At 37.2% G+C, this 24,947-nt stretch overlaps 2 protein-coding genes across 2 annotated transcripts; both read right to left on the bottom strand.

Annotated features, from left to right (window-relative positions):
- Nucleotides 1-4,905: 4,905 nt before the first annotated feature.
- Nucleotides 4,906-10,576, bottom strand: slc38a8b (solute carrier family 38 member 8b). The gene is made up of 10 exons (XM_004067198.5): nt 10,286-10,576; nt 9,107-9,305; nt 7,605-7,761; nt 7,422-7,526; nt 7,278-7,335; nt 6,385-6,499; nt 6,152-6,299; nt 5,876-6,078; nt 5,488-5,539; nt 4,906-5,164 (listed from the first exon to the last, which is right to left on the bottom strand). Exons 1-10 carry the CDS (start codon nt 10,472-10,474, stop codon nt 5,062-5,064), a joined length of 1,329 nt encoding a protein of 442 aa, XP_004067246.1. The 5' UTR covers nt 10,475-10,576; the 3' UTR covers nt 4,906-5,061.
- An 11,062-nt stretch (nt 10,577-21,638) lies between these two features.
- On the bottom strand, nt 21,639-23,926 carry thap11 (THAP domain containing 11). The gene is made up of 2 exons (XM_078944522.1): nt 23,784-23,926; nt 21,639-23,706 (listed from the first exon to the last, which is right to left on the bottom strand). Exon 2 carries the CDS (start codon nt 23,592-23,594, stop codon nt 22,770-22,772), a length of 825 nt encoding a protein of 274 aa, XP_078800648.1. The 5' UTR covers nt 23,595-23,706; nt 23,784-23,926; the 3' UTR covers nt 21,639-22,769.
- Nucleotides 23,927-24,947: the final 1,021 nt, after the last annotated feature.

The following is a 24,947-nucleotide window of genomic DNA, read 5'->3' as shown; positions in this document are numbered from 1 at the left end:
GGAGAGCAATATTGGAGCTATCCAGTCGCACAGTTTTAAGACAGATACCTGCTCAGACGAGGAAAACAAAGATGTACATGGATCAAATTGTCTACAAGTACAAGTACAAGGTGCTTGTGGCCTGCCCATCATATTTTCTACGTAGCGAACACACTCTTTTCATACCGCATTTCTTGTCCGTCCTGATTCACAATGATTTGAATAAAAAAAGAAAACTCAGAAATTCATTGTAATTTTTATTTTTTAACTTGTCCTGTCCACCAGCTGAGCAGACGGATGGAAGCTGAAGGCCTCTTGTGTTGGACATATTTTACTGTTACAATAAGGAGATCTTCTGAAACAAGGTGTGTATTTGTATAAACCCCTTTTGTAATTTAGGCTAAACTTAATTTATACTGATTACATTTGTTTCTTTTTTGGAATGGACGGAAAAGATCCCATTTTAATCTTAATTTTCTTTTTAAATGTCCTCCATTATCAGAAAACTGCCACAAGAACATAATTAAAACACCTACAACACAGGTTTTCTTAGTGTCTCTACACATTGGTGTCAACCAATCAGAGACTCCACTGATTGAAAGTCCCTCAGACCTCATCACTGTTTACAGTAATATTTTCTCCTCTTCCACTGACAACTTAGCTCCCAGAAAAACCTTAACAGAATCCATTATTGCTGTAGTGGACCGCAGAATTTCACAAAGTGGAGCGTCAGCTTGAAAGACAACAGCTTTTGAATTTATCCTCCAAGCTTATATAGACTCTCTTAAGCCAATCCATTAAATATTCTGCAGCTCTACAAACTCTAAATCTCTGTTTTCTAGCATAAACAAACTCCTGAAACCCAGAGACATCTCCACACCCTACAGAATCTTGCTAAGATCCTGAGAATTTAGCAAATCTCCAAAGCTCCGCTTTCTGTCTTAAACTGTAGGTCAGCTCATAGGCCGTCTGAAGCATTCAATCAAGAAACAGCTCCTCAAAGCAACACACATGATCTCTCTCTTTTCTCAGACTATCTCATCTTATATTCTCATCTTCCTGAATCTGGCAGCATTTGACATCATCAGTCACTCCATGCTTGTTTTCCCGCCTCAAATCCTCACCCTTAATCTTTGCATTTCTGTGGATTAAAATCTTCAAGTAACACATCAATCAAATAACCCAAATAGCTTTTTTCATCATTAATGCCTTGCCAAACTCCTCCTATTCCTCTTGATTTCGTTATTGCATTAGTGTTCTCCGTGCTGCACCTTCCAAGTTCTTAAATAACTTGTTCAGGTGCAAGTGGGGGGGACCTGAAACAGAACATCAATGGGGGGACCTGTGTGGAGTTTGCATGTTCTCCCCGTGCATGAGTGGGTTTTCTCTGGGGCCTCTGGCTTCCTCCCACTGTCCAAAAACTTGCTTCATAGGTTAATTGGTCACTCCAAATTGTCCATAGGTGTGAATGTGAGTATGCATGGGTGTGTGATATGTGTGACCCTGCAACAGACTGGCGAATATGCTTTCTGAAATAAATTCATGCCAAAAACAATGTTTATGAAGACATTTGACCAGGCTTTCCATAATTTGTTTTGGTCAGCATGATGGCTGTCTTCTTCATTTCTAACACATAACATATGTCCCTGCAAAGATAACTGCATCATCAGTGGATAGATTGTGTCCACCTGCAAAGAGGACACTCACACAGGAAATTCTCATTCATAAATGACAGGCTTTTGGGATGTTATGGTGCAACTTGGATGTCCTAAGATGGTTGATGTAAATGTTTTGTAATGCAGTCTTCCTTTTAAGCAGCCGAAAATCCCAAAGTCTAACTCTAAAGGCAGCCTAAACATGTGTCTGATGCAGTAAGAGGATAATATAAAAGGTTTAAAGAGGCAAGAGGGAAATTAATGGCAACAAAAGAATGGAATCAAATAAAAGAAATTATATCCAAAATTCTTTTGAAGAAAAAGTTTCTTCTGAAACTTTACCATGATTTAAAAAAAATAAAACATCCAATCAAAACAAATGCAAGTCGTAAAACTTTATTGCTGTCATTCGAGCTATACATTTTTACTGTATGTCTCCCCATCTTTTCAGTTTGAAAGTAAGGGTTTAAGTTTCATCTAGTCTGGAGGGATGAATTTACAGGGTTTTACTTGAACTCTTGGTTGCAGCATAATAAGGGAAATAAAGCTCAAGGTAAAGAAATACTTGTAAAATTACTGTTATGTCCTTTTATCTTCAAGGGCACACTTCAGCTCAAGAGTATACTTTGTTGTGTTACACAAAAGGGTCAAATGTCCTAAAAATCTGAACGGTTTAAAGATATTTAAGGTTATTCATGTCATATGTTAAAAATGAAGGAAAAAATTGTAAGAAAATCCACATATTCTCCAGTTTTCTCATGGATTAATTTATCCTACTACATAAATGCGTTCAGCCTCATTTTTCCTCAAACCATACTGTGTAGAAAGCAGTTAAAAACTAGTTTGTAGCACTGCTTCAGATTTGCAACATCTGACATGCTGCACAAACAGCAGTGTGTGGACACAGCAGGTCATGCATTATCGATGCTTGCATGCAGTCCAGACCTTTTCTAAAGTTGTTCTGGAAAAGACTGAATCGAAGATCAGTCAGGAAATCGACAAAAGTTAACTTGACAATTGAAAGTAAAGATTTCAGTTATATCATTGACATTACAGTATATAAATGAACAGATCTGTATTACCGGCATTTTGTTTTGCTCAAATGTTTAAATAGGTAAAGGCTCTGAAGTTTTGTTTCCTTCATAAGATGACTCTTTATCATTACATGGTTATAAACAAGCAGTTTGATTATTTTCTTAAGAAACAAAGCTGACGATCACAATCTATTTTGGGGTAAAATTATCCCACAGTTGTCACTTCTGTGATGAAAACAAAGTCCAGATTCTGTTAAAAAAAACATTTCTTTTTCAGCACATTGGGTTATAACTAAGGTAGTGAAGCAGCTTTTTTTATGATGTTAGGTCTAAAAACAAGCAGAAATATGAATCACAGTTAAGGTATAAAATGTTGCATTTTAATATTACAAATGGAAGATATTATCATATTGATTTGCTGCACACAAATAATTCTTTACCTGAACTTTATGCCATCGCATCTCTGAGTATAGACCAGGGATTTAATACCTGCTGTCATCGTTTCAGTAGACAATGACAGATGCATGATGGGAGCAGGTCATAACCTTAATGCAGAGAAATTGAGGGCAGGCACATGCATGGGCACAAGAAGCACATACATGCAGCACCGCATCTGCAGCAAATTCCTGTCCTTATTTAGAGACAAAAAGTCGCCATATATTCAACACTTATCTGTGTAGAAAAAAAAATCTAATTTTCATTCACTGAAAGCACAAAAGGCCCAGAGATTTCAATCAGTGTGACAGGCACACGTGACTAACATTCAATTTCACTCCCGCATCCTGCTGGGGCTCTTATCAGAAACAATTAAACCTATAAAGGGACGTCATCACAAATTATCAAATTAATTAGTTTGCACTCCAAGAAGCCAGAATTACACGAAGGCAGCTTTGCAGACAGAGAAATAATGAGGCCTGGAAATTATTTTTCAGAGGCTGTGATAGTGTAAAGCAGAAAATAATGGATCATTTCAGCCTTCGCAGTGTTGGAAGCTAAGTCCACCATGCCAGCTGGGTTTGTTTTTGAGTCTTCAGTATGTGCAGTGCAGAAGGCAGTGTAACTATGGCAGTATGAAGTAGTCAACTAATGAATCCTTTTGTTAACAACAAAGCACTCCATCCATGCAAGACAGATTCACAACTCGTGACAGCAGACTGAGAGATTTTAGATTTGCTGGAAATCTATTTGAATCCATGAAAGTTTATAATAAATTCTAAGAGATCCCTTGTTTGCAAATGATAAAGATTGGTGTAATCCTGCACATGGAATGTTGGCATGGTTTGAAAAACTGTGCAGCAGCGCCATCTTGTTGGGGTTGCTGTAAAATCATCAACATGTGCCGCTGAAGGGGTTTGCCTTCATCAGTAAATCAACTAAAACAAGAGAAACAGTTAAAAAATTAAAAGAAGAGAAAAAGGTAGGGAAGCTAGAAGAGTAAAAAGGGGGAAAGACAGCAACTTCACAAAAAATGTAAAAATGCGGCTCCGAGGGATGTTAAGCACTAAAAAGACCAAACCTGGAAATGCATTGGAAACAGATGCTTGTTATATTTGAGTGTAAGTTTAGAAAATGATCACCTTTACTTTATTGAAGGGTAAATAGAATGTAGTTAGTTTAGTAAAGGACATGAAATTATACTTTTCTTCTGAAAAAGCTTTACAGTTCATAAGGACACAGACTGAGGTGAAAACACACCATGAAGCCATGAGAACACTGGCCCACATTTGCTTTTGAGAAGTTTGTGAGTATTGCTATGAAATCTATGCATTTCAAAAATACTAAACCTATTTGGAAATAACTTTAAGTGTCTTGTTTGTCACATACACTAACACACATGAACTCTGCTCATGCAGCAGTGCAAACAATGGCACAAGCAGAGGCTGAAGGACCATGGTGCATTCAGTGGAGCTCAGGGATTTGTAAAGGTTTCCATAGAGATGGAGGCTGGCACAAAATATAATGAACAACATGTGGCTGCATCTTATGGGCTGAACAAAAAAATAGTTTTCTTTAAAAAACAAAATGAGCAAAATGAACTAATAAAATAAAAGGATAATAGATTGGTTTGTATTAAGTTCCTTTGGGAGACAGGGAACTATAATTAATTTGTAATTGTAGCTTGAAGTACTTTGCACAATATTTTTTGATGACTAAAAACTAAAAATTAGTTTCTCAAGCCTAAAACGAATAATACTTGAGTCCTTTTTACCTTTTTTAGAAAGTAAAAAAAATCTGAATATCTGTTTACCTTTTATTTACAATACATCTTTAACACAGAAATATCATGTAACAGTTCAAATGTTGTGTGACTTGTTTTTTTAATCGGCTAAAGTTTAACAAAAAGGCAAAATGGAGACACAACGTCATTCAACTGCTGCTGCAGTTAAAAGCATTCAGAATTTGTGGATGATTTCCATCACAGCAATCGTGGTGCTCTGTCCAAAGATAAAGACACCAACTACGATGGTCATGACTCCCCAAACTGTTAAACTCCTCCTACAATGAGATAGAAACAAAAATTAATGAGAACAGCAAGAAGGTTAATTAAAAAAATAACTGTGTTTTGGGGTTGCTGTTGCACCTAAAACCAATTTTTCTGTTGAACATTTTCAACAGAAAAACTCCCAATGAATGAAATGTTTGAATTATATCAAATCTTTTTGTGTCAGTTTGAACTTTGTTACGATAAGCTGTCATATTCTCTGTGAGTTCAGTCTGTTCCTTATTTACATTTATGAAAATTATTTAAAGCAAAGCTTAGTCTGCAAACTCTGTTTAGTCTCATGGTTTGTCTTTGGATTTTAAATAGAAGCACTCACCTAACTCTTAAAGAGACATCTTCCGTTTGCATTGTAAAGATTAAGCAAAGGCCTGTAAAACACAAAAACACAACAAACTGATGCCCTTGCACATATTGCGGACTTTAAACAGAAATCATTAAAACTAAAATTTAAATTTTTTTAAACAATTTTTACAACTGATTATTTTTTTTACAATGTTTGGTTTTAAAGTTATAAATATTTTGTTTCTGAATTCTTTTTAAATTGTCTTAAAGGAATAACAGAATTTCTGATTGTTCAACTAGGGTCGTTTTAAACCAATGTGTGGATGTAATCTAATTTCAAAAATGGCTTTTTCAGATATTTAAATCTAGTAAATGTCAACTCAGATCAGTTCAAACAGGGACAGAGTTAAGTTTGCTCATACCAGGAAAGATAAAAATGAAGAAGGCGCTGATTCCTCCAATGACGCTGATGACGTCAGCCATGTCAGGGACAAACATGGCAATGAGCAGAGTGGATGTGATCCAGGCCACAGTCAGAACAACTCTGCAGCGACTCTCAAAGGAGTGTGTGACAAGCCCTCTTCTACTTCTCTGAGCTCGCAACATCAGGTTAAGGATCACAGATCTGCTCCCACAGAGCCACAAGATGTCACTCACAAGACACACAAGGATCACACAGACAAATGAAGCACACATACCTCCCAAGAAGAAGGATGATGGGATAGATGGTGACTATTGATATTCCAAAAAGAAGTCTGGAAATGATCATCACCACATCGTTGCCTTGATATGACATCAGAATGTCAGAAGCGACTGCTTGCCCAAATGTCATGTAGCCGTAAACACCTGTCAATAGGAAAAATCGATCCATTCAGCAGCCATCAGACCAACACATCACTCAGCAGATCTTTATTTCTTTTTAGACCTTTACCTGTGAGAGTGTAGATGAGCAGACAGAAGAGCATGGAGAGCACAGAAATAACCACCCAGTGACAGAGCTTCTGGTTTTCCATGCTGCTATAGATTGCTATACACGCTTCGTGACACTGTAAGAACACACAGCATTAGAACCATCTATTTACAGAATAATTTTATGAAGCATATTAAACACATTTTGAATTTTTTTACTTGTTTTAGTATAGACAAATAACTTTTACATAAGTACTCTTAAAGAATTCTTGCGTGTCAGCTTAACACAACCAATTTTTCAGTTTGAGTATCTTCAATCCTGCTTTGTTGACATGATAAGTTGAGTTGTTTTGCTTGGATCAGTTTGTGAAACAGTCCCCAATTCAAGGCAGAAAAACTGTCACCAGAGTGTATTTTACTACTGAAAAATCTCCTTTTGGTTTGTGTGTAATAACACACGACACAAAGAGGAATTTTGTTTTGACTTTCCTTTATTGGAATATAACCATTGAGTACTCCTGATAAAAAAAAAACTTCAGGCAAAAAGAAAACATGTTAAAGTGTTGATCAGCATTGGTATTTTTGTGTTTTTTAGTCTCTGACGGCCCCAGCTCCCCCCAAGTTGTAAAAGTAATACATGTGGGGTTTTTTTCCTAAGAAAACCTATTTTTTGTGTTTTTTTTTCAAAACAAAATGGCAGTTTATGAGACTGGAAGGTAAAAGGGGATTACAGTCATTTTTCTTTAGTAAATCTAAACCATCTATTAAGGGGATAACTAATTCCATTGTTATTTGCAAAAACCAGCTGCTATAAAATAGTGCTGGTAGTATTTATCCTTTGTAACTTAGGTTCTGAATTAACCAGCCTAGAAATGTAACATGTTTCGCTTTCAGTGAAGCCGGAATTGATCTTACCTGGAAACCAAAGCAAATAGTTGGCACAACACTGAACATGGATGCCCATGAACTCACACTGCAAGACACACACATGCATTTTAAGCGGTGAGCCTGATGCAACAAAAGCACACAAACATCCATCTGAGCCCAAGAGTAACTCACCCCTGGATGTGTTCTGGAGTTATTATAGCTGCATGAGTGTCCATCAAGTAATACTTGACAATAACTGCCACACACAGATAGGTCGCAGCCAGGGTCCCCAATACACTGTGAGATTGAGAGAAACACTTCAGATTATCACAGTAAGCTGTCAGCAGAGGGACGGAGCCCAGAAAAAGCTGTCACCTTGTGTATTTCTGAATGCCAATTTCTTTAGGAATGGACAATGGCAAGATGATGAGTAGGCACATGATGAAAAGGGCGAAACGCTGGTCAGTGTACCAGTGATGAGGTACTTCAGACTCACTCAACCCAGTCACCGTCTCATATAAAGAAACACACACTGAAATGTAAAGACAAGCAACAAGAGAAATCAGTTGATAAACAGAAACACAAAGCAGCAGCCACCAAATCTCGTCTCAAGGCTAATTGCTGGAAAAGATTACAGGGAGGATGGGAAGTTTAACCTTAAAACAGAGCAAATCTAAGAAAGAAAGTTTGTGTTTTGTGTCGTTCAATTGTATAGACATAAGTGTTGTTTGGCAGGTTGCTTGGCAGCTTTTACAAAAGTATGACAGTGTAACAGGTTTGGTAGCCATTAGTTTAGTTCTCTGTTTGGTTTCATTTATGTTTTCTTTAGTTACGACGAGAGCATGTTCTGTTTTGTGCTTTTCTGGTGTTTGCAGATGATTAACAAATATATAACTGTTTTTATATTTACTAAAGTGTATTTTGATTTTTTTATTGAACTCTTTTAAATATTAAAAATGACTAAATACATTTAATATTTTGCATTACTTAACGATTTTAATCAATGGATTACGCAACACACGAGTAAAATGCTAGAATACGTATCCTCGTGGGATTCCGTAGCTCGTACCACATAAGTATGCTTTAAAACAATTACTCAATGTGGTTGCGTGCAACCGCTTGACGCAAGGTTTTTAAGTAAATCCTACATATTAAGAGTCGGAATTACAAACAGAGGAACTACAACCATAGCTATAGGTCCTGAGTTTGTCCTCTTTTAAGGGTCTCCTTTCTCTCTCATTTTTTATTCATATCTAAGTTTAGTTTAAGTTTTGTGACAGAATAAAATGATGAATATTTTTTTGTTTGTCCTGTCCAGCAGCTAAACAAACAGGTGAGAGCTCAAGGCCTCTTGCGTTGGTCAGATATTACTCATACAACAGGGAATGTGTGGCTTCAGACACACGAGGTGTACATTTACGTAAAAAAAAAATCATATTTAAAGCTACCTTGTTTTTTATCAAGATTAGTGGGTATTTCTTTTCAGACTAAACAGAGTAAAGAGGTGGGGTGGGGTGGGTAAGGTAGCGGGAATGGATATAAATGAATAAAATGGGGGTTAAAAACAAATGATGTAGATAATAAAGGAAGATTTCTGTCCTGTTTGTGCAAAGGTGACCAAGTCTGTGCTTAGGTGGTTGTGTGTTTGCTAGTTTGGTTAATAATGTCACAGAATGTAGAAGGCTTTTTGGCAGTAAAGCGCTATACAAGTGTACGCTACAATATTTAAGGTAAAACAAAAGCACACCAGGGCCTGTACAAGGGTCCATCACCGCCCAGGACTCTTGGGCATCCCTGAACACACACAACAACCAAGGCCGCCCAGATACGGCCACATAATAATCCAGGCAACCACCTACCCAACTCAAAGTACTCACACTTCTCCAGCTGGTCCTGCACCACCACAAGAAAGGCAACACTTATCATGAAGAGGTTGAAGCAGAAACAGACTTCACAGAGCTGCCCCACGGCTCGTCCGCACACCTCCCTCACAACATCCTGATACGTCTTTTGTCTGCTGACAGACGATGCGTAGCCAAGGATGACCAGACCACTGATGAGGAACACTAGAGACACCTGGAGAGGAGTGTGAAGATGGCACTAATTCCATCACAGATTACAGTGACACTGACACAAACCAGAGGGAGCCAATGCAAGCAAAAGGCTCTGTTCTGTTCATTCCTTATAACAGAAAACAGTAAGTTTGCCTCAGTTTTTTACAATATTAGGAAGTTATAACTCAGCTATTAACATTTTAAGTTCATATAATAAAAAAGTTACTTAATTGTTTGCCAAAACCATTATGACAGTGAGTTTATAGTTAGTTAGTTTGTATGACTGCTGGATCAGGTTGAATTGGCAGATTTCCCCTTTGGTGCTCTTTTTGTCATTCTGTGAAGTGCTCGTTTTGGGTAATAATACCACCCCCCAAAAAAGCTAATGTAACTGCATTACCTTTCCAGGTGGTTTGGTTCACTTCAGTGTGAAAACAAATTGAGATGTGAAATGTCTGGGCCTTTCTGCAGGACTATTCTAATGGGACCGTCCCCTCAGGTTTCATGTGAGATGACTTTCATTTTGCATACTGTGGGTTCACACAGCAATCAGACCAAACCACCTGGAAAAAACAATAACACTATTTTTTTACCCAAACGTTCAGGGGAGCTTTTACACCTACCAAACTGAACAAGATCATACTATGCCAGAGTTTGAGGAAATGCACCATGGTGCTGACCAAACAGGCTCTAAGACCTTCACTTCCGTCACCTCCTTCTTGATTCTTGGAAATCCTGTTATCTACCCATGAAACTCGGTGACACTCCCTTTTAGCGTCTAGATGTCAGCCAGTGACGATTTGAGCCCTAACCTAACCCAAACTAAACGCTTCATTAGAGCTCACCTGTGAAAAAATGTGACCCCCCCCCCCTTCTCACTACAGAAAGACAGTGAGTGGTCTTTGTAGTGTGTATGCATGATGCACAGCAACACCTGAACACATGTTTCTGAGAATTGTCCGTCCAGAACATCTGATGCTTCATCTTTTATGAAGAACTCACCAGCTCCACACTGATGGCCGTGGTCACCCCCCCTGCCTTCTCAAAGGCCCAGGGAAAGTTGAGAAGTCCGGCTCCCAGTGCAGACTTCAGCATGATGAACACAGCTCCGTACGAACCGAGCCGTGGAGGATCTGCGTGGGATGCAGAGCGGGCCAGCAGGCTGATGCTCTCCCGGGCTAGTTCCTCCATGACTCTGGGACTGCTCCTGCTGCAGGGCCCACAGATGCTGAGATCAAAGGCAGGGTTTGCAAAGAGTTGACAAGAGACCTACCCTTGTAAACGTGGAGAAGCGCAGAATATATAGAGCTGCGCACCCGCACACATGGCCTTAATTTGTCTATCAAGCATTTCTCACCGAGGCGACACATGTGACACTAACGTGGGTATGTTTGCTTGAATGCTCTGCTGCTCTGTCCTTGAGGTATTATTCAAAACAGGCAAACTCTGCTTAGTAGAAGGCCTTGTTTAACATCACGTAAAGACACTCTGTATCCAAGAAATATGCAAAATATGAAATGTATTTCTGTTGCCAAGATCAATATCAATAATCCTGACCTTTCCTGTGCTCTCACACAGTTCCTAGTTGAAAGAGACATCGCTGAGGCTTTATTCAATTCCAGGGCAAAATGAAACAAATACAGCTATTATTAAACCCAAACTAAGAGTAAACTGACAATTAAAAAAAGGATGTCCTGGAAAAACTGACAACCTGAGAAACTATGCAGTGAATTAAGGAAGAAGTGAGAGTTTAGAAACTCCCACCAAAAACAAAATCAATATTCTAACTAACTGTGAGGTGATTACACACTTTGACACAGCTAAGAAGAGCTCAATTAATGGAAAATACCTTTTTTTTAGGAGCATAGATGTATTAGACATTGTTTTTTATTACCTTTAATTTGATGGCCTGGCTTCTTGTTGATTCATGTCAATCATGCTTCAAGGCTTGTGACATGTTTCTGAATGACATTAATTCCAAACCTGTTTAGCTCGACTTTGTGAACTGAACATTCTTTAAACGTTTTTTTCTAAATTTATCATAACTCTACTCTCTGGGTATAGAGCATTTGACGTTAAAGGATTTTAGTCCCACAAATTAACATTTTCAACATTAGGGTCAAGCTGTTTGGTCAACAGCAACATCTACCTGTTCAAGCCTTTTCCCATTGACTTATTTCAGTCACAATTTAATAATTTCTGAATACTTAAACATTAATAACAAATCTTGATATCCAAATTTTACTGACATTGTGAATTTCATGTCCCAAAGATACGTTGTGTTAGGATGACTGACAAAATATGGATTTTCATCTTAAATTTTCCATGTTTTGTGAAAAGCTTTACCTCTATATTTGTGGGCTGTGTGAAGATGGGATCAAATTTTAGAAAGGTTTGATACAGCACAGGACAGTTTAGTAAGTGTGCCCGTTTTGCTTTCAGACCAGACAACACACAAATACATCCCAAACTCCCAGACTACAGGAAAGCTGTTGTTGTCTGAGATGTACATGAGTTTGTTGACAGAAAGAGTCATCTGATGTTTCACTGGACTGATTTTGGATTCTGCTCACAACATTCCTTTTTTGTTCCATAGGTTTTATTGCACACTGAATCTGGTCCTTTCCCTTGGCTAAGAAACTCTTAAAAAAGAAACATTAATTTAAAAAGTAATAAAGTTTTAACCCCAGAAAACCCAAGAACAATTTTCTCCTTAGCTTTTAAAGTTAATTTGACCTTTTGTGTTTGATGATAGGTTCATTTTGGGTTGCAGGAATTAACAGCAGTCACAAAATAAAAAAGAAAAAGAAAAAAACAAATACATTACTTTTAAAAATAGATAAATGAAAAGAGAGGGGAAAGGGGGGGAAATTTGGCCTTATGGTTTCAACAGGGTTAAAAAAAGACAATGATTCACCCAACAACTTTTTTAAATTACTTAAGTCTACATATGCAACAAATTACTGATTAAAAGTCACTTTGAATAATTTAACCATTTTCAATCAAAGGATACAAAATAAGGGGGTCGATTATTGAGATATATAAGAACTTTTAATACAGCATTGAATTTTTTTTCTGATCCTGACCAGTATAAATATGTCAAAGTACACAAACATGCATCAAACCTATTCTCAAAAAATCTAAACCAGTCATTGTGAACATAGCTGTGAGTGTTTATGTAATGACAAGAAAGGTCAAGTGACAGCTTATTACACTACATTATATTAGACTGATGTACATTTTTAAGAGTAGCCTCCTATGTATATGGAAGTAAAATTCACTGTGTGGGAAAGTTAGACGTATTCATTGTTGTGGAACATCATTTCAAAATCAAACATCAAAGTCATAGTGCATCAACGTTTAGAAATATGCAGAAGTTTTCCTAAAGTGTTCACCTAATTGAAAACTGTTCATGAAACTTTGCAACCATTAATATTTATTAACACAAGTGCAAATCTCTTAAATTGGGTTAAATGGTATGATGAACCAAAGCCAAATCAATCCTTGTCATCATACCTTATGGGATCACAAGTACATCTGGACACCTGGATTTACAAAAACCCCTGAAAATCTCATTTGCTCTAATATCATGAGGCATTGTTTATTTAATTCTGCAATGCCCAAAGTTAATACTCTGAAGCTTAGGTTTGCCTTTGGCAAAACCGTTTTTGTAATCTCTACAGCGGAAAGGTTTTTGATTCTTTTTCAAAACCCCTTTACAAATAATGGGTTTGTTAAATGGGTTTTTAAATGGGTTTAATATTGTGTAGTTTAAAAAAAATCATTATTTGATTAATCAAAATCCAGCATATTCTATTCAAATACTCATGTTCATTTTAAACACTTTTGTTCATGAGAACTGTAGTCAGATGGCTGGCTATTATTGGAGATTTATTATTTGAATTGTTTAACCAGAAAATATCAAGATTAAGATCACATATAAGAATACAAAACCATAAATCAAAGTAATTAAATCCTGAATATTATGGTTCATGCATTATTGACAAAAATCACATATGCACAAGAAGCATCTCTTGATAAAACAGTTAGAAGAAGGTGGGATCCAGCTGTGACAGTCTCTTAGCTGAAGGAGTGTCTTTGCGTGGTTTGACTAACTCCTGAGGAGAACCAGAAGCAAGCTGCACACAGGCAACGACAGTGTGAAGATCGCAGGGCCATTTCTGTCCGTCTGCCCTTTCAACGTCTCCTGGTTCATCTGATCAGAGGTGGGAGGACTCTGGGGTGCAGGCAAAGTGCTGGAAGGGAGGGTGGTGCGGCTAGCGCACATGTCGTAGAGGTTTCCAGAAAACTGTGTCTTCCTGGACTCTTGTCTCAGAGACTCCCAGATGGCTGCTGCTTCTCCAGGACAGCCAGCCAGAGCCGAGTTGGCACAAACATGAAATGCATTCCAGGACCTTCAAACCAGAAAAAGGAGATACTTTAGATCCTAAGTTTAATAACTCCAAAGCATCCCAACTTCAGGATTAAATCACTGCCATAACATTCACAATGCTCAATAAATTACACAAACAGTATATCAGTATTTGGTTTAAAAGTTACCCAGATCACGTGTCCTAAAAAGTCAAATCAACATCATCATTCCTCCAACACCATACTTCACAGTTTCTGATTTTTTAGACATTGTGATCCCCAGGACATTTCTTTAAACACATTTCAGCAGATCAAAGTTGTACTGTTATGTTACTTTTAAAAAAAGACTTGGCTTTTTTATCTTTGTCATTTGTTTCAGGATGATTGTAAGGTGAATTTTATGGCAGTTCCACTGCTTATATGGATTAATGCAGTATGACTTTGATTGCCTATTTGTTTTTGCAACTCTACCCCTGATTATGGGAAAAAATGTATGGCTAGTTTGTGATTGTTGAATGTGGCTTTTGGCTTTGTTTTGACTAGACTCGTAAAAGCACCAAACAAAAAAGAATGCTATTGTAATCGTGGTCATACTGGCTTTTAATTCAGTTTTGATTTAATATTTCACAGCAGAAAAGGGGAAGCATGTATCCTCAATCCCAGTAGGGACAGTACAATAAACTTAATCAATGTATCCACCTTAAAACAATTTCAATCGTTCCTGTTGTGGAAACGGCTCCAACAAATAACGTTGCCAGAGCTAAAAATCAGTAGGAAAAATTTTGAGAGCTTAAATGTTTCATTTTATCTTGTTTAGTCAAGATAAATAATCAATCCGTGCAACAAAGATGCTTTGCCATGTCCAGAATTTTGACCTCTTTAACAAACAATCAAGATCTTTGTGAGCATAAGCAGGAAGGGAGTTATCAATCATTTATGAAAACCAGGTTTTCCAATCTAAAAGAGCAATGTCGTATACATACAACCAATTTCTGTTTATTATGTTTATTTGACTATTTAATTTTGTTTTTGAAAATAAAAAGATATCAGTCAAATAATAATGCCAAACCTAAATCACAGGCGAAAATGTTTTTAAACACTTAATAAAAATGATCAAATAATTAAGTATCTTAATATAGAATTAACATTTTTTCCAGTATATGTCAACCTCTAAATTTAAAATATGAATGGTATCTAGTGGAAAAGATAAACAGAAAGATTTGGATGATTTAGATGAAAATTTAATGAAAATTAGTGAGACTTTTCATGAAAATAGTCAGGAAATACACGCACCTGCAGATTGAATCAATGTCCTGTGTGCTCTGATCTTTTTGTGTTTCTACTAAACTGTCTCCAAGCGTGAGCAAACACTGAGCAAAGCTTCTGTAGATGGATCCACATGCAACAGGAATTGCAGCTCCAAAACACAAAGGGGCAAGACCTGTAGGAGAAGATTTGACAAGACAAAGATTGACTTAATAATCAGCGAAGCATCATTTATCCATCCTTCCATTTTATGCCGTTTGCTAAGACCTTTGTTAAAAATTCAAAAACATTGATCCGCAGACCTTCCTCAGTTCAAAGGGAGAACAAGGGGGTCCCAAAATCTTTCCAGCTACTTCTGGTTCTACTCCATTGTCTCTTTTAGAGAGACACCCAGTCTCAGAATGGAGCAACTTTCTTTAATTTTCCTTACTGTACTTTTTTTCTTTGATAAAAACATGTGTTAGAATTTGAGAAATCCGATTTTACTGAATAAATGACGACAGTTTTTAGTACAATAAAGGAAACTGAGGAAGGAACCATGTGGCAGTTGATATTTTTTTTAAGTCCAAATCCATAACTGTGATGTGAAACACAGAAAAAACAGCCACATAATATTCTGGGACCCATTTTGTTGAGACACAATCCGTATGGTCCTTGGATGGAACAAACAAATAAAAAAATATGTTGCAGTCCATTCATCTGGAGGGATTATACAATCCCTGATCTTAATTCAGGGAAGGAGGGGAAAAAAAGCATGTACCCACTATCTGAGTGCATTGATCAGCTTATAGATTACACATCTCCCTGAGATTACTAGAATTTTGACTTTGACCAGAATAATTAAATGTTTATGCGCAAGGGGAATATGAAAATTGAAATGGCACAGTGAATGCAGCTTTTTGGTCAGTTAAGATTATGTAATATTTTAAAGCAAAATCCTTTTATTTTAAAAATATCGAGAAAAAATGTATTTCAAAAAATAAAAATGCGTTGGACACTAGGACAATAATTTGACATGTTCCCACAAATATCCAACCCAGTGCTGCTGCTTTCTTGGTTTACAGTTTATTTAAACAGCAGAAATGTTCAGCATTTTTAAATATTGCATGACCAAAGATGAAACCCATAATTGAAAGTTTTAATCTGATGAAAAATAACACATTCACTGAGGATACAAGTGATATTTTCACAGCTTCTTTTCTGGTTTGTTCTGCATCATAGTTCATTTTTATGACTCATGAAGCTCCCGCTGTCAGACACAATTTTTCTGTAAGTTCACTTTAACTCAATGGCTGCTAGGTGACAGGCTAAAATACTTCCACTCCATTACCATGTTGGAGAGACTGGAGAATGTATGCTAGAAATGCCACGCTTTGTGTTGATGAGATGTGCTTTTGTATAAGGCCATCCATTTCCATGTTTGTTTGGTTTTTATCTATTCTTTGTTATTGAAGCATTGTGGTTTATTGTAAATCAACTCAGCTGTTATTATCATATTTGGGTTTGTTTTTGTGTGATTTTTCTGACTAGACTCTGAACCTGCTGGAGCATCCCTCCATGCAAAGATTATCTTATAGGGACTGTCTGAAACATTTTTCCTTTTTGAGATCATAAAAAGATTTATGAATAAGAATAACCTTGAAGGAAATTCCAAATTGAAAGGCACCACTGACTGCTCCTGTGAGATTGTCTTTCCTGTGTTTTATAACAAGCACCTGAAGACTTCAGATCAGTAACAGTTGAAGATTTTGATTTTATAACTTCTTCACACCACCTTTTTATTCGGTTGAAGCCATTAAAGCTGTAAATGCTTTCCAATATTTTTTCTTTTGCATGTCTGTTTCAATTTTTTGTCAAGTGAACACAACTTTACCCAAATACCTTAATGATTAGTCCTCCTTCTACTGCCGTACTTTGCCAAACTCACAGTTTCTGTCATTACAGCAGAAAATAACCGACCAACAATTTAGATTCAGATATCAAGTGTTCTACTTTAATCTGCAAGGGAGGGCGCACAGACTCAGAGTGAGAGTCAGCCCAGCCAACAATTCATTAAGGTAAGTGCATTTGTAAAACCTGGCTCTCCACAATTTCAGATTAAAATACTTTTGAAGCCTTGACACATACTTCCTACTCCAAACCAAAATTTTAAAGAAATTGTATCAATGCTGCAAAGCATACAGGTTAGGCAAAAAATGTTTAAACTTTGTGATGGAACTTAAATAAACATTCAAGGAACAGATACAGACAACAATTATGTAGGAGAAAAACATCCTTACTGAGGCAAACAATGGAGAAAAGCACAGTTGCAGGATCTCCATGGGACTTCATGGTTTATTTCTGCAGAGTCCAATGAAATCAGTACCACCTCTGCACAGGTGGAAAAAAATGGGTCCAAATCCAAAATTGGAAAAAAGTTGCTGCTTCAGGATTGGATCCTTCCCGCCATCAGTCAGGAATTCATCAGATTGTAAAATTACAGCAATGCTCAGAGGCACAACCCAGCTGGATTAACAGTGAAAGGGACGGATGAATCACAGAGAGTAAGGAGGATGTTGTGGTAGTATGTGAGTGTGTGTGTGTGTGTTTGCGTATGTGTACACACAAAAGGGAGGAGTGTACTGTAGAGGGCTTGGAAGCAGCAGACCAATAACAGCATCCCAACAGAGGATTACAGCCTTCTCATTTCCGGTTACCCGTATTTGTAACAATTATTTCATCTCTAAATAATAATCTTTGAAAAAGTGGCCTTTGTGATCTCAGTGCAAGCACAAACCAACTGCTGAGTTTACCTACAGAGTTTTATTATGAGATTGGAAGGAAATGTCTATGTTTGTGTGTGTGAAAGTGTGAGGAGGATTTGTGGTTTTATTTATTTTTTTCATTTCTTTGGGACAGATGGATGATGTCCCAGTGAGGATAAAAGAATGAAGCTCACCTGGGAGTTATGGTGTCCTCAGAAAACTGCAGCAGCCAATGGGTGAACTGAACTGTTGCTAAGTGGGTCATGATGGCGCCACCCAAGAAAGCTGCAAAGCAATTAATAGCCTTAATTTATTAACTGTGATGTTATACAGACATTGGATTTTTTACAATATACCTGCTCATTCCCCACTTAAAGGTCTATTTTATCTCCATCTACTATCTGCTTCTAAATCCCCTTTTCTGTTCCCCAGATGACTCACACTCCAGGTATTAGTATAAGTCCTGGTTCACATCTGTGCATTGATCCAAGAGGAATGATAAATCAGTGTTAATCTGCAGTTTAAAACTACCATTAACTGCAAAATAATCTGTGTGTGGCCACAGTTTTCAATCAATACAGCACAGAATCAAATTTACCACCAAATCTTATCCTTTCTGCAATTTTTTACAGAATTTTGTTACTTTGATACATATTAGACATACTCCCAATTTACCAATCTGAACATAAATCCTTGCAAAATAAAGTTAACACACTTTGTTATTTTGTGGCTTGATTAGAGGATTCCTTCTGTCTCACAAAGATTTCCATGCGCCTTAAAGGCTTCAATGGTCCTACAGACTTAGTTTTTTTTTGTTCTTTGTTTTTTCTTACTGCACAGATTCAAGAAGATGGTAAGATAAAAAATCTTGTGAAACTTTTTTGAAACTTTCAATTTAATAGGTTATATTTACATATCTTTTAGGGATCTAGTATTTGAGATCTTCCTTCTTTATCACAACCCTTGAAAAGACCAATAGCTTTCATAATGGTGATTCATTTTTTAAATTAAACAACTCAAGCAGAAACTTTGCAGTCATGTCTGTAGCAACATAACCGTTTTTGCATCTTTGAATGATTGGGATTAAACTGCACACTTGTTGAAAACTGTCTGTAAAAAGCCGGTTTTCAATACAAGAAATTTTTTAATTTGTTGAATTTGATTGAAAACTGAACCCATGTTTATTCACCCTGGTTTCCAACACAGATTAACTTAAAAAACAAAGGCAGGTCAGAAAACCCTATCAACATAGTAGCACAATTTGAAAAATTAAATAAAAGAAAGAAAATTGTGAGATTCAAGCAATAAAATGTTTATGATGTTAATACAGATTGTATTAGCAAACAAACTCAACGCATGTTTTTCTTCAAACACAATTGAATTGACCTATTTTATCCATTGAATCTATTTTGTATTTTAATTAACAGCCTACAAATCATGTTTTTCCCGCCTATACATACAAAAATCTTTTTCTCTAACTTTTTGCTCTTCAGCTGCTTGCTTTATGTGGTTACCATGGCAACTCATTAGCCTCAACTTGTCGACACAGAAGACATTTTTGAAAGTGTTCTCAAACATGTTTTGCAAAAACTTTAGAAAAACTAACTGTTGACCAGCACTAGCCCATTTTAATAAAACAAAATCTGCTTTAAAAAAATACAGGTAAAATATGATGTGGTTTTAAACATGTTCCTAATAAAATGTTGCATACAACCAACCATGGCTTCTATTACACATTATATTAAAAGCTAAACACAAATTACACAGGAGACATTAATTAGGTGTGAAAAAAAAGAATTCTGTAGTAAACAGCAGCAGCCATAGGAAAAAAAGAGTTGTATAAGTTTGATTGGCATCTCTGGATTAAAGTGTGACGTAATTATGATGGGAGTAGGAAAAAAAAAACAAATCCAGATGAGATTAGTGATCTGTATCCTCATTCTCTTCAATGTGTTTCATCCATTCGCTCGTCATCGCTCCCTGTTTTGTTTTATTTTATCTTGCATGCCTTCGTGTGGGTGTTCAAAGTCATTCATTCAATTTTAGATTCGAGGGCTACCCTAAACCCCTGCATTTCCATTGTAATATTAAGCATTTCAGCACATGTGAGGGGATTAACAATTAGTAAATGACCATGAAAGCTGCCAACATACACTGTCAGACAGATGAAGTAAATTAGGGCATGTAAACAAGCTAAATCTCTACTCCCTGAGCATTCATCCCACAGCAATTTAGAAGAAAGCAATCAAACTGCTGTATCATTTGTTCACTATGATAATTGTTTCTACTTTTGAGAAAAAATCAAATCACAGTGTTAAGATACACATAAAGTTAAGACTTTTTTTCAATTGAAAAAAACGATCTAAAACACAATTTGACAAATTTTGTAAGATAAAACACTGATGATTTTTCATTTCTTTATTTTGTACTTTTTCAAATGTAAAAACAAAAACTGTCATGAACTAATTCTTTTGATCATGAGTTTGATCAAAAGTATTAGCTTCCAAACAACACCAGAATAATAAATCAATATGGATCCAGCTTTTGAAAAACTGTGATAGCTGGATTAGTTGGTTGGACACTTAACTGGGAGTCAATTCTTATATTTTTCTTAGAGATAATACTATTCAGAAAAATCAAACTGCAATTCATAAAGAAAATGTTTGGTAAACATTATACTATAGTTACATCATTGTAAATCATCATTTCATTATCTTTCCTTCTTTGGGCTCATAATTAAGTATTTTTGTGAGCAGCTTCACTACTGTGAGTAGTTTGTCATTTCTGATACCAGAGCGTGAAACAAAGTTTGCTTTGCTCCTGAAGGATAAATGGTGAACCTGATAGCCACCTATGATAACTATTAAATTAAATTTTCTCTGTTTCTAGCTAGCCTTGTAATAGGTCTGTCTGAAGGTGAATGTAAGCCTAACTTGAAGGAAAAAACTGTGTAGGCCTCCAACTGTACTTCTGGAAATTCAAGGAAGCACAAGCAGTCTTGCATTTTGTGAGTGAAGTGTTCTGTTTGGTTGGAAAGGCACTATGAGATCTTTAATATGGGATGGTGTCGTACCATTCAAGGCTTTGGTGATGACAAGATGTCAAGGTCTGAAAGTTTTCAAGAAAATCTAAAGATTTCACAGTCGACTCAGACTCTTCTGATGCACTGTATTTTCATATTCAAATGACCGGAAAACCTTTTTTGATAAAATATTTGGGAAAGTTAGGCCCAAAACAACTTGATATACACTAACTTTGTGGTACTTAAACAACAAATCTGAACATCAGTGGGCGTTACCGATGAACAATGGGTTAACTTGCTTGTCTTACCCTCTGAATGTCTTTTGTTGGCAGTCTTAAATAAATTAAAATCATGCAAAACTTAATTGAAAACCAAATCCAGTTTTTCGGAAAGCAACATTCTCCATTCTGAACTTTGGTACGTCACTGTAAACTGTACTCCCCTTTCATCTCACTTCATTTTAACACTTGAACTGTGATATGTAATAGTTCCTAAAATAATGTTATGCCTTCTTATGTAATCAATATGTACCATTAGATTTTGATGAATTTTTTAAATGATCTGCACTTATGTTAAGTTAAAATAACATACCAGAAGTTAAGAGCTGGATAATAATAATGTAGATATGAAATATTATTAAAAATATTACTTCCTTCCACTTTCTTCTATTAAAAGTGGTTCTATTAAAGCAATTAAACTCCTTTTGACAAACTTAATATGTAGTTGTTTTAATATGTTTATTATTAATAATTATAACTGAATGTGGATGTTCTTACATGTATTCCAGTCAATTTATGACTAATGACTAAGGTTGATATATCTATCCATAGATATATATTTGTGTTGTCTTCTTTGTTTTGTTTCCAATGCTTGAATTAAACCAATTCCAACAATTACTACTAAGGTTTTTCTTTTGACTGTTCAAAAATGTATCAATCAAGTGACAAGCAAATTAGACTGAACGTCTTGTACAAATTTTAATTATTTTTTACATAAGTCAACACAAGTCGTCAAAAATACTCTGCTTCAATAAAACTTACGAGGTCTTGGGCAACACATTGCCTCCTCTTTCCTAAAACACACAAAAATGTACTGTGTACAGTCCAAACCTTTTACATGGACGGGACGAATCCAACATCTGTAAACCTGAAAATACTGTAGAAGTCCATCATCGTGTCACTGAACCAAATGACACTTAAGAATCGACTGAACGTTTTAGCACAATGTTTCAAGGTGAGGTTTTGTCATAGCTCGCCATAGACTAAAACATCTGAAATGTGCCAAACATCCTGTACATAAAACATCCATGAATAGATGCAGCCAATAAACACAAATTCATGTCTGACTACAAATAGGCACATACAGAATCACAGATTAAGCAGGACCTGGTTCATCGAAACAACCTCGACACACAAACACTAAAGTTGAATTATGTATATCAAGATATTAAGAAAGATATTTTAACTAAATTACCTATTAGGGGAAAAAACTTAAACAAATGCAACAGAATCCATATTTTTATGGAACATCTTATTTGACAGCCGAGTCTGCAGTTTGAATGAGTTTGGTAAACTTCTTTTGTTGAAAAAGAATATAGGGGGTGAAAACATATCCGGTGCTTACACTGGACTCCGGTACAATCAGATTCACATTTAATGATTAAAATGAAAAGTTAATGTGTGGGAAATGTTTTCATTCAGTCCTACTTACTGCATTTTGCAACTTTGCCCTTTAATTTTTCTCTGGAAAACAATGAACTAAATTAAGAAATACAAAGTGAAAAAAAACGTAAAAGTTTAACAATAAAGGGATTTTTTTCTTTTCTTTCTTATCAAGAGTTAAACACCCTAAGATGGTCAGTTGAAGTGAGCCTTCTTTAAAGAAGGAATAACAATCTTACGTTGTTGAGCCCCAACAGTGTGTTTATGTGATTAGCAGTTATTTAATTACTATTATCTACATAAACCATCCCATCCTTCACGTCAGACTTGGCGTAAAGTTCATGAGAGTCTGGTTTCAGGCGGCCATGCTTCATTCATCTCCTTGTCCCTGTTAGGGTGGTCTCCAGGTTTGTTCAGGAGAGTTACATTTTCTTTCTGAAACCAACAGGTGGTGAGTGGCCGAGCAGCCGGTCCCGCTCCCGCACCTCCTCCTGCAGCTTGGCCTCGGTGACCCGGAGCTGGCGGATGGTCGCCTTCATCTCCTTCATCTTCACCTCCATCAGCGCGATGATGTCCCGCTGCTCGTTCAGTTTCCGCAGTAGTTCGGCTGACGTGGTTCCAGTCGTCAGGGAGTACGAGTGGTCCAGAGGGCTGCTGGTCACACTCACGTAATGCACTGTGGGCTGGTTAGTGCCGGTTTCCAACGAGTACTCGTCGCTTCTCAGTTCATCCGCGCTGCCGCATGGCGCGGAGTAACAAGTCGCCTCTGACTGAGCCGGTAGCCGCGCGGTGCCCAGGTACTCCCCGTTCTGGCCTATTTGAACCACGGTAATGCTGTCGTCGCCCGCCTCGCCTCCAATGCTGCCCTCGGCTCCTCCGGCCGTGTTCCCAAGCACGCTAGTGGCCACAATCCCAGAGGTCGCTGCGGCGGCGGGGGCGAGGACTGCAGCGTAAACCTTTCTCCCTCTGCCCCGCCGACACCTGCGTTCATTCACTCCACGCAGGGGAAACAGGGACGGCACTCGAACGGAGTAGGTCTTCCGCCCTCCGGCGAAATGCACACTGCAGACTCGGTGTCCTGTGGTGGGCTGAAAGGTGCTGAAGCAGCCGCTGACCCCGGCCCGGGAAATATTCCTCAGCCACTGCTCTCTTAGCGTGGTGTCCTTTGGAAATGTGTAGAAGCGCAGCTCCCGGTCCCGGTGCGAGTTGTTGTAGCAGCCAGGCACACAGCACGTGAACCCGGGCATCGTTTATTCAAAGTCGATGCTTAAAACACGATGGTTAAATGATGCTTGGATTATTTAATTGGTGCTTTTTTTCCGATGCCTTGCTATCAAGCGCCACGGCCTGCACACAAAACTACACGTCCCACAACGCTATCAACTTCCTGTTTATTTTCACTAAAAGTGAGCTGCTCTCCGAGTTTGAGGACTTACTCCAGCCGATTTGATCCAAACTTGCACGTGGCAAAACTATTTCTCACGACGATTTCAACGTTTAAACTTTATATTCAAGAGCGTCGTCTTGTTTTGTTCTGCGGCGCGTTATCAATCCGACCACCCCACTATGTAAACTACAAGTACCAGATTGCTTTGCGCTTCCAATTTTGAGCCCCACATAAATATGGCGCCCCCTGTCGGACGGATGAACGTCCGAGGGGCGATTCTTACTTGTCCTGCAAGTTAATTATAAGACATTTTTATCTCAATTTTATTTGATAAATCTTATGATTTTATTAACCAAGTTTTATATTCACAAATCTAAATTCAGCAATAAATCTCCTAATTTTCTTGATTTACTAGCCCAAGTTAGATGTTACTTATAGAGCAAGTACATGAGTACAAATACCTTGGGGTCTTACTTGATGACTCCTTGACATTCAAGCCCCACATTGAAAATGTTGTGAAGAAACTAAAACTGAAATTGGGTTTTCTTTTTAGAAATAAGCTTTGCTTCTCTTTCAAAGTAAAAAAAGACTTGTGACAGCAACATTTCTATCTGTTTTAGACTACGGGGACCTTTTGTACATGAATGCTTCAAATCATTGTCTTTATAGATTAGACTCTGTGTATCATGCTGCTCTGAGGTTTATCACCAATTGTAGAGCATTAACACATCACTGTGAACTGTACTCTCGTGTGGGGTGGTCATCTCTGTCCACAAGAAGGCAAGGACACTGGTACATTTTTATTTACAAGGCCATGCTTGGACTGCTTCCCTCCTACATTGGAGATTTACTACAGAGGAGAAATGTTGATTCATATTCATTGCGTTCAAATGATCAACTGTTGCTCAATGTTCCATTTGTCCGCACAGAACTGGGAAAAAGATCTTTTTCTCACGCTGCTCCCACGTCATGGAACACACTGCAAAAAAACTGGAAGCTCCCTGATCTTATCTTTTTAAATGATTTTAAAACCAGACTGAGAGCACTTGAGGTCAACTCCTTTAAATGTAACTGTTTTTATAATTGAATGTAATTTTATTTGTTGTCTGTGTTTGTAACTTTGTGCTGCCTCTTGGCCAGGACTCCCTTGCAAAAGAGGTTTTTAATCTCAATGGGACTTTCCTGGTTAAATAAAAAAATAAAATAAATAAAA

This window comes from Oryzias latipes, chromosome 3, assembly GCF_053564925.1.
Source record: "Oryzias latipes strain Hd-rR chromosome 3, Olatipes_Hd-rR_3.1".
NCBI classification, from domain to species: domain Eukaryota; kingdom Metazoa; phylum Chordata; class Actinopteri; order Beloniformes; family Adrianichthyidae; genus Oryzias; species Oryzias latipes.
The sequence above is the reverse complement of the archived record's forward strand: the minus strand, read 5'-3'. Positions and strand labels throughout refer to the sequence as shown.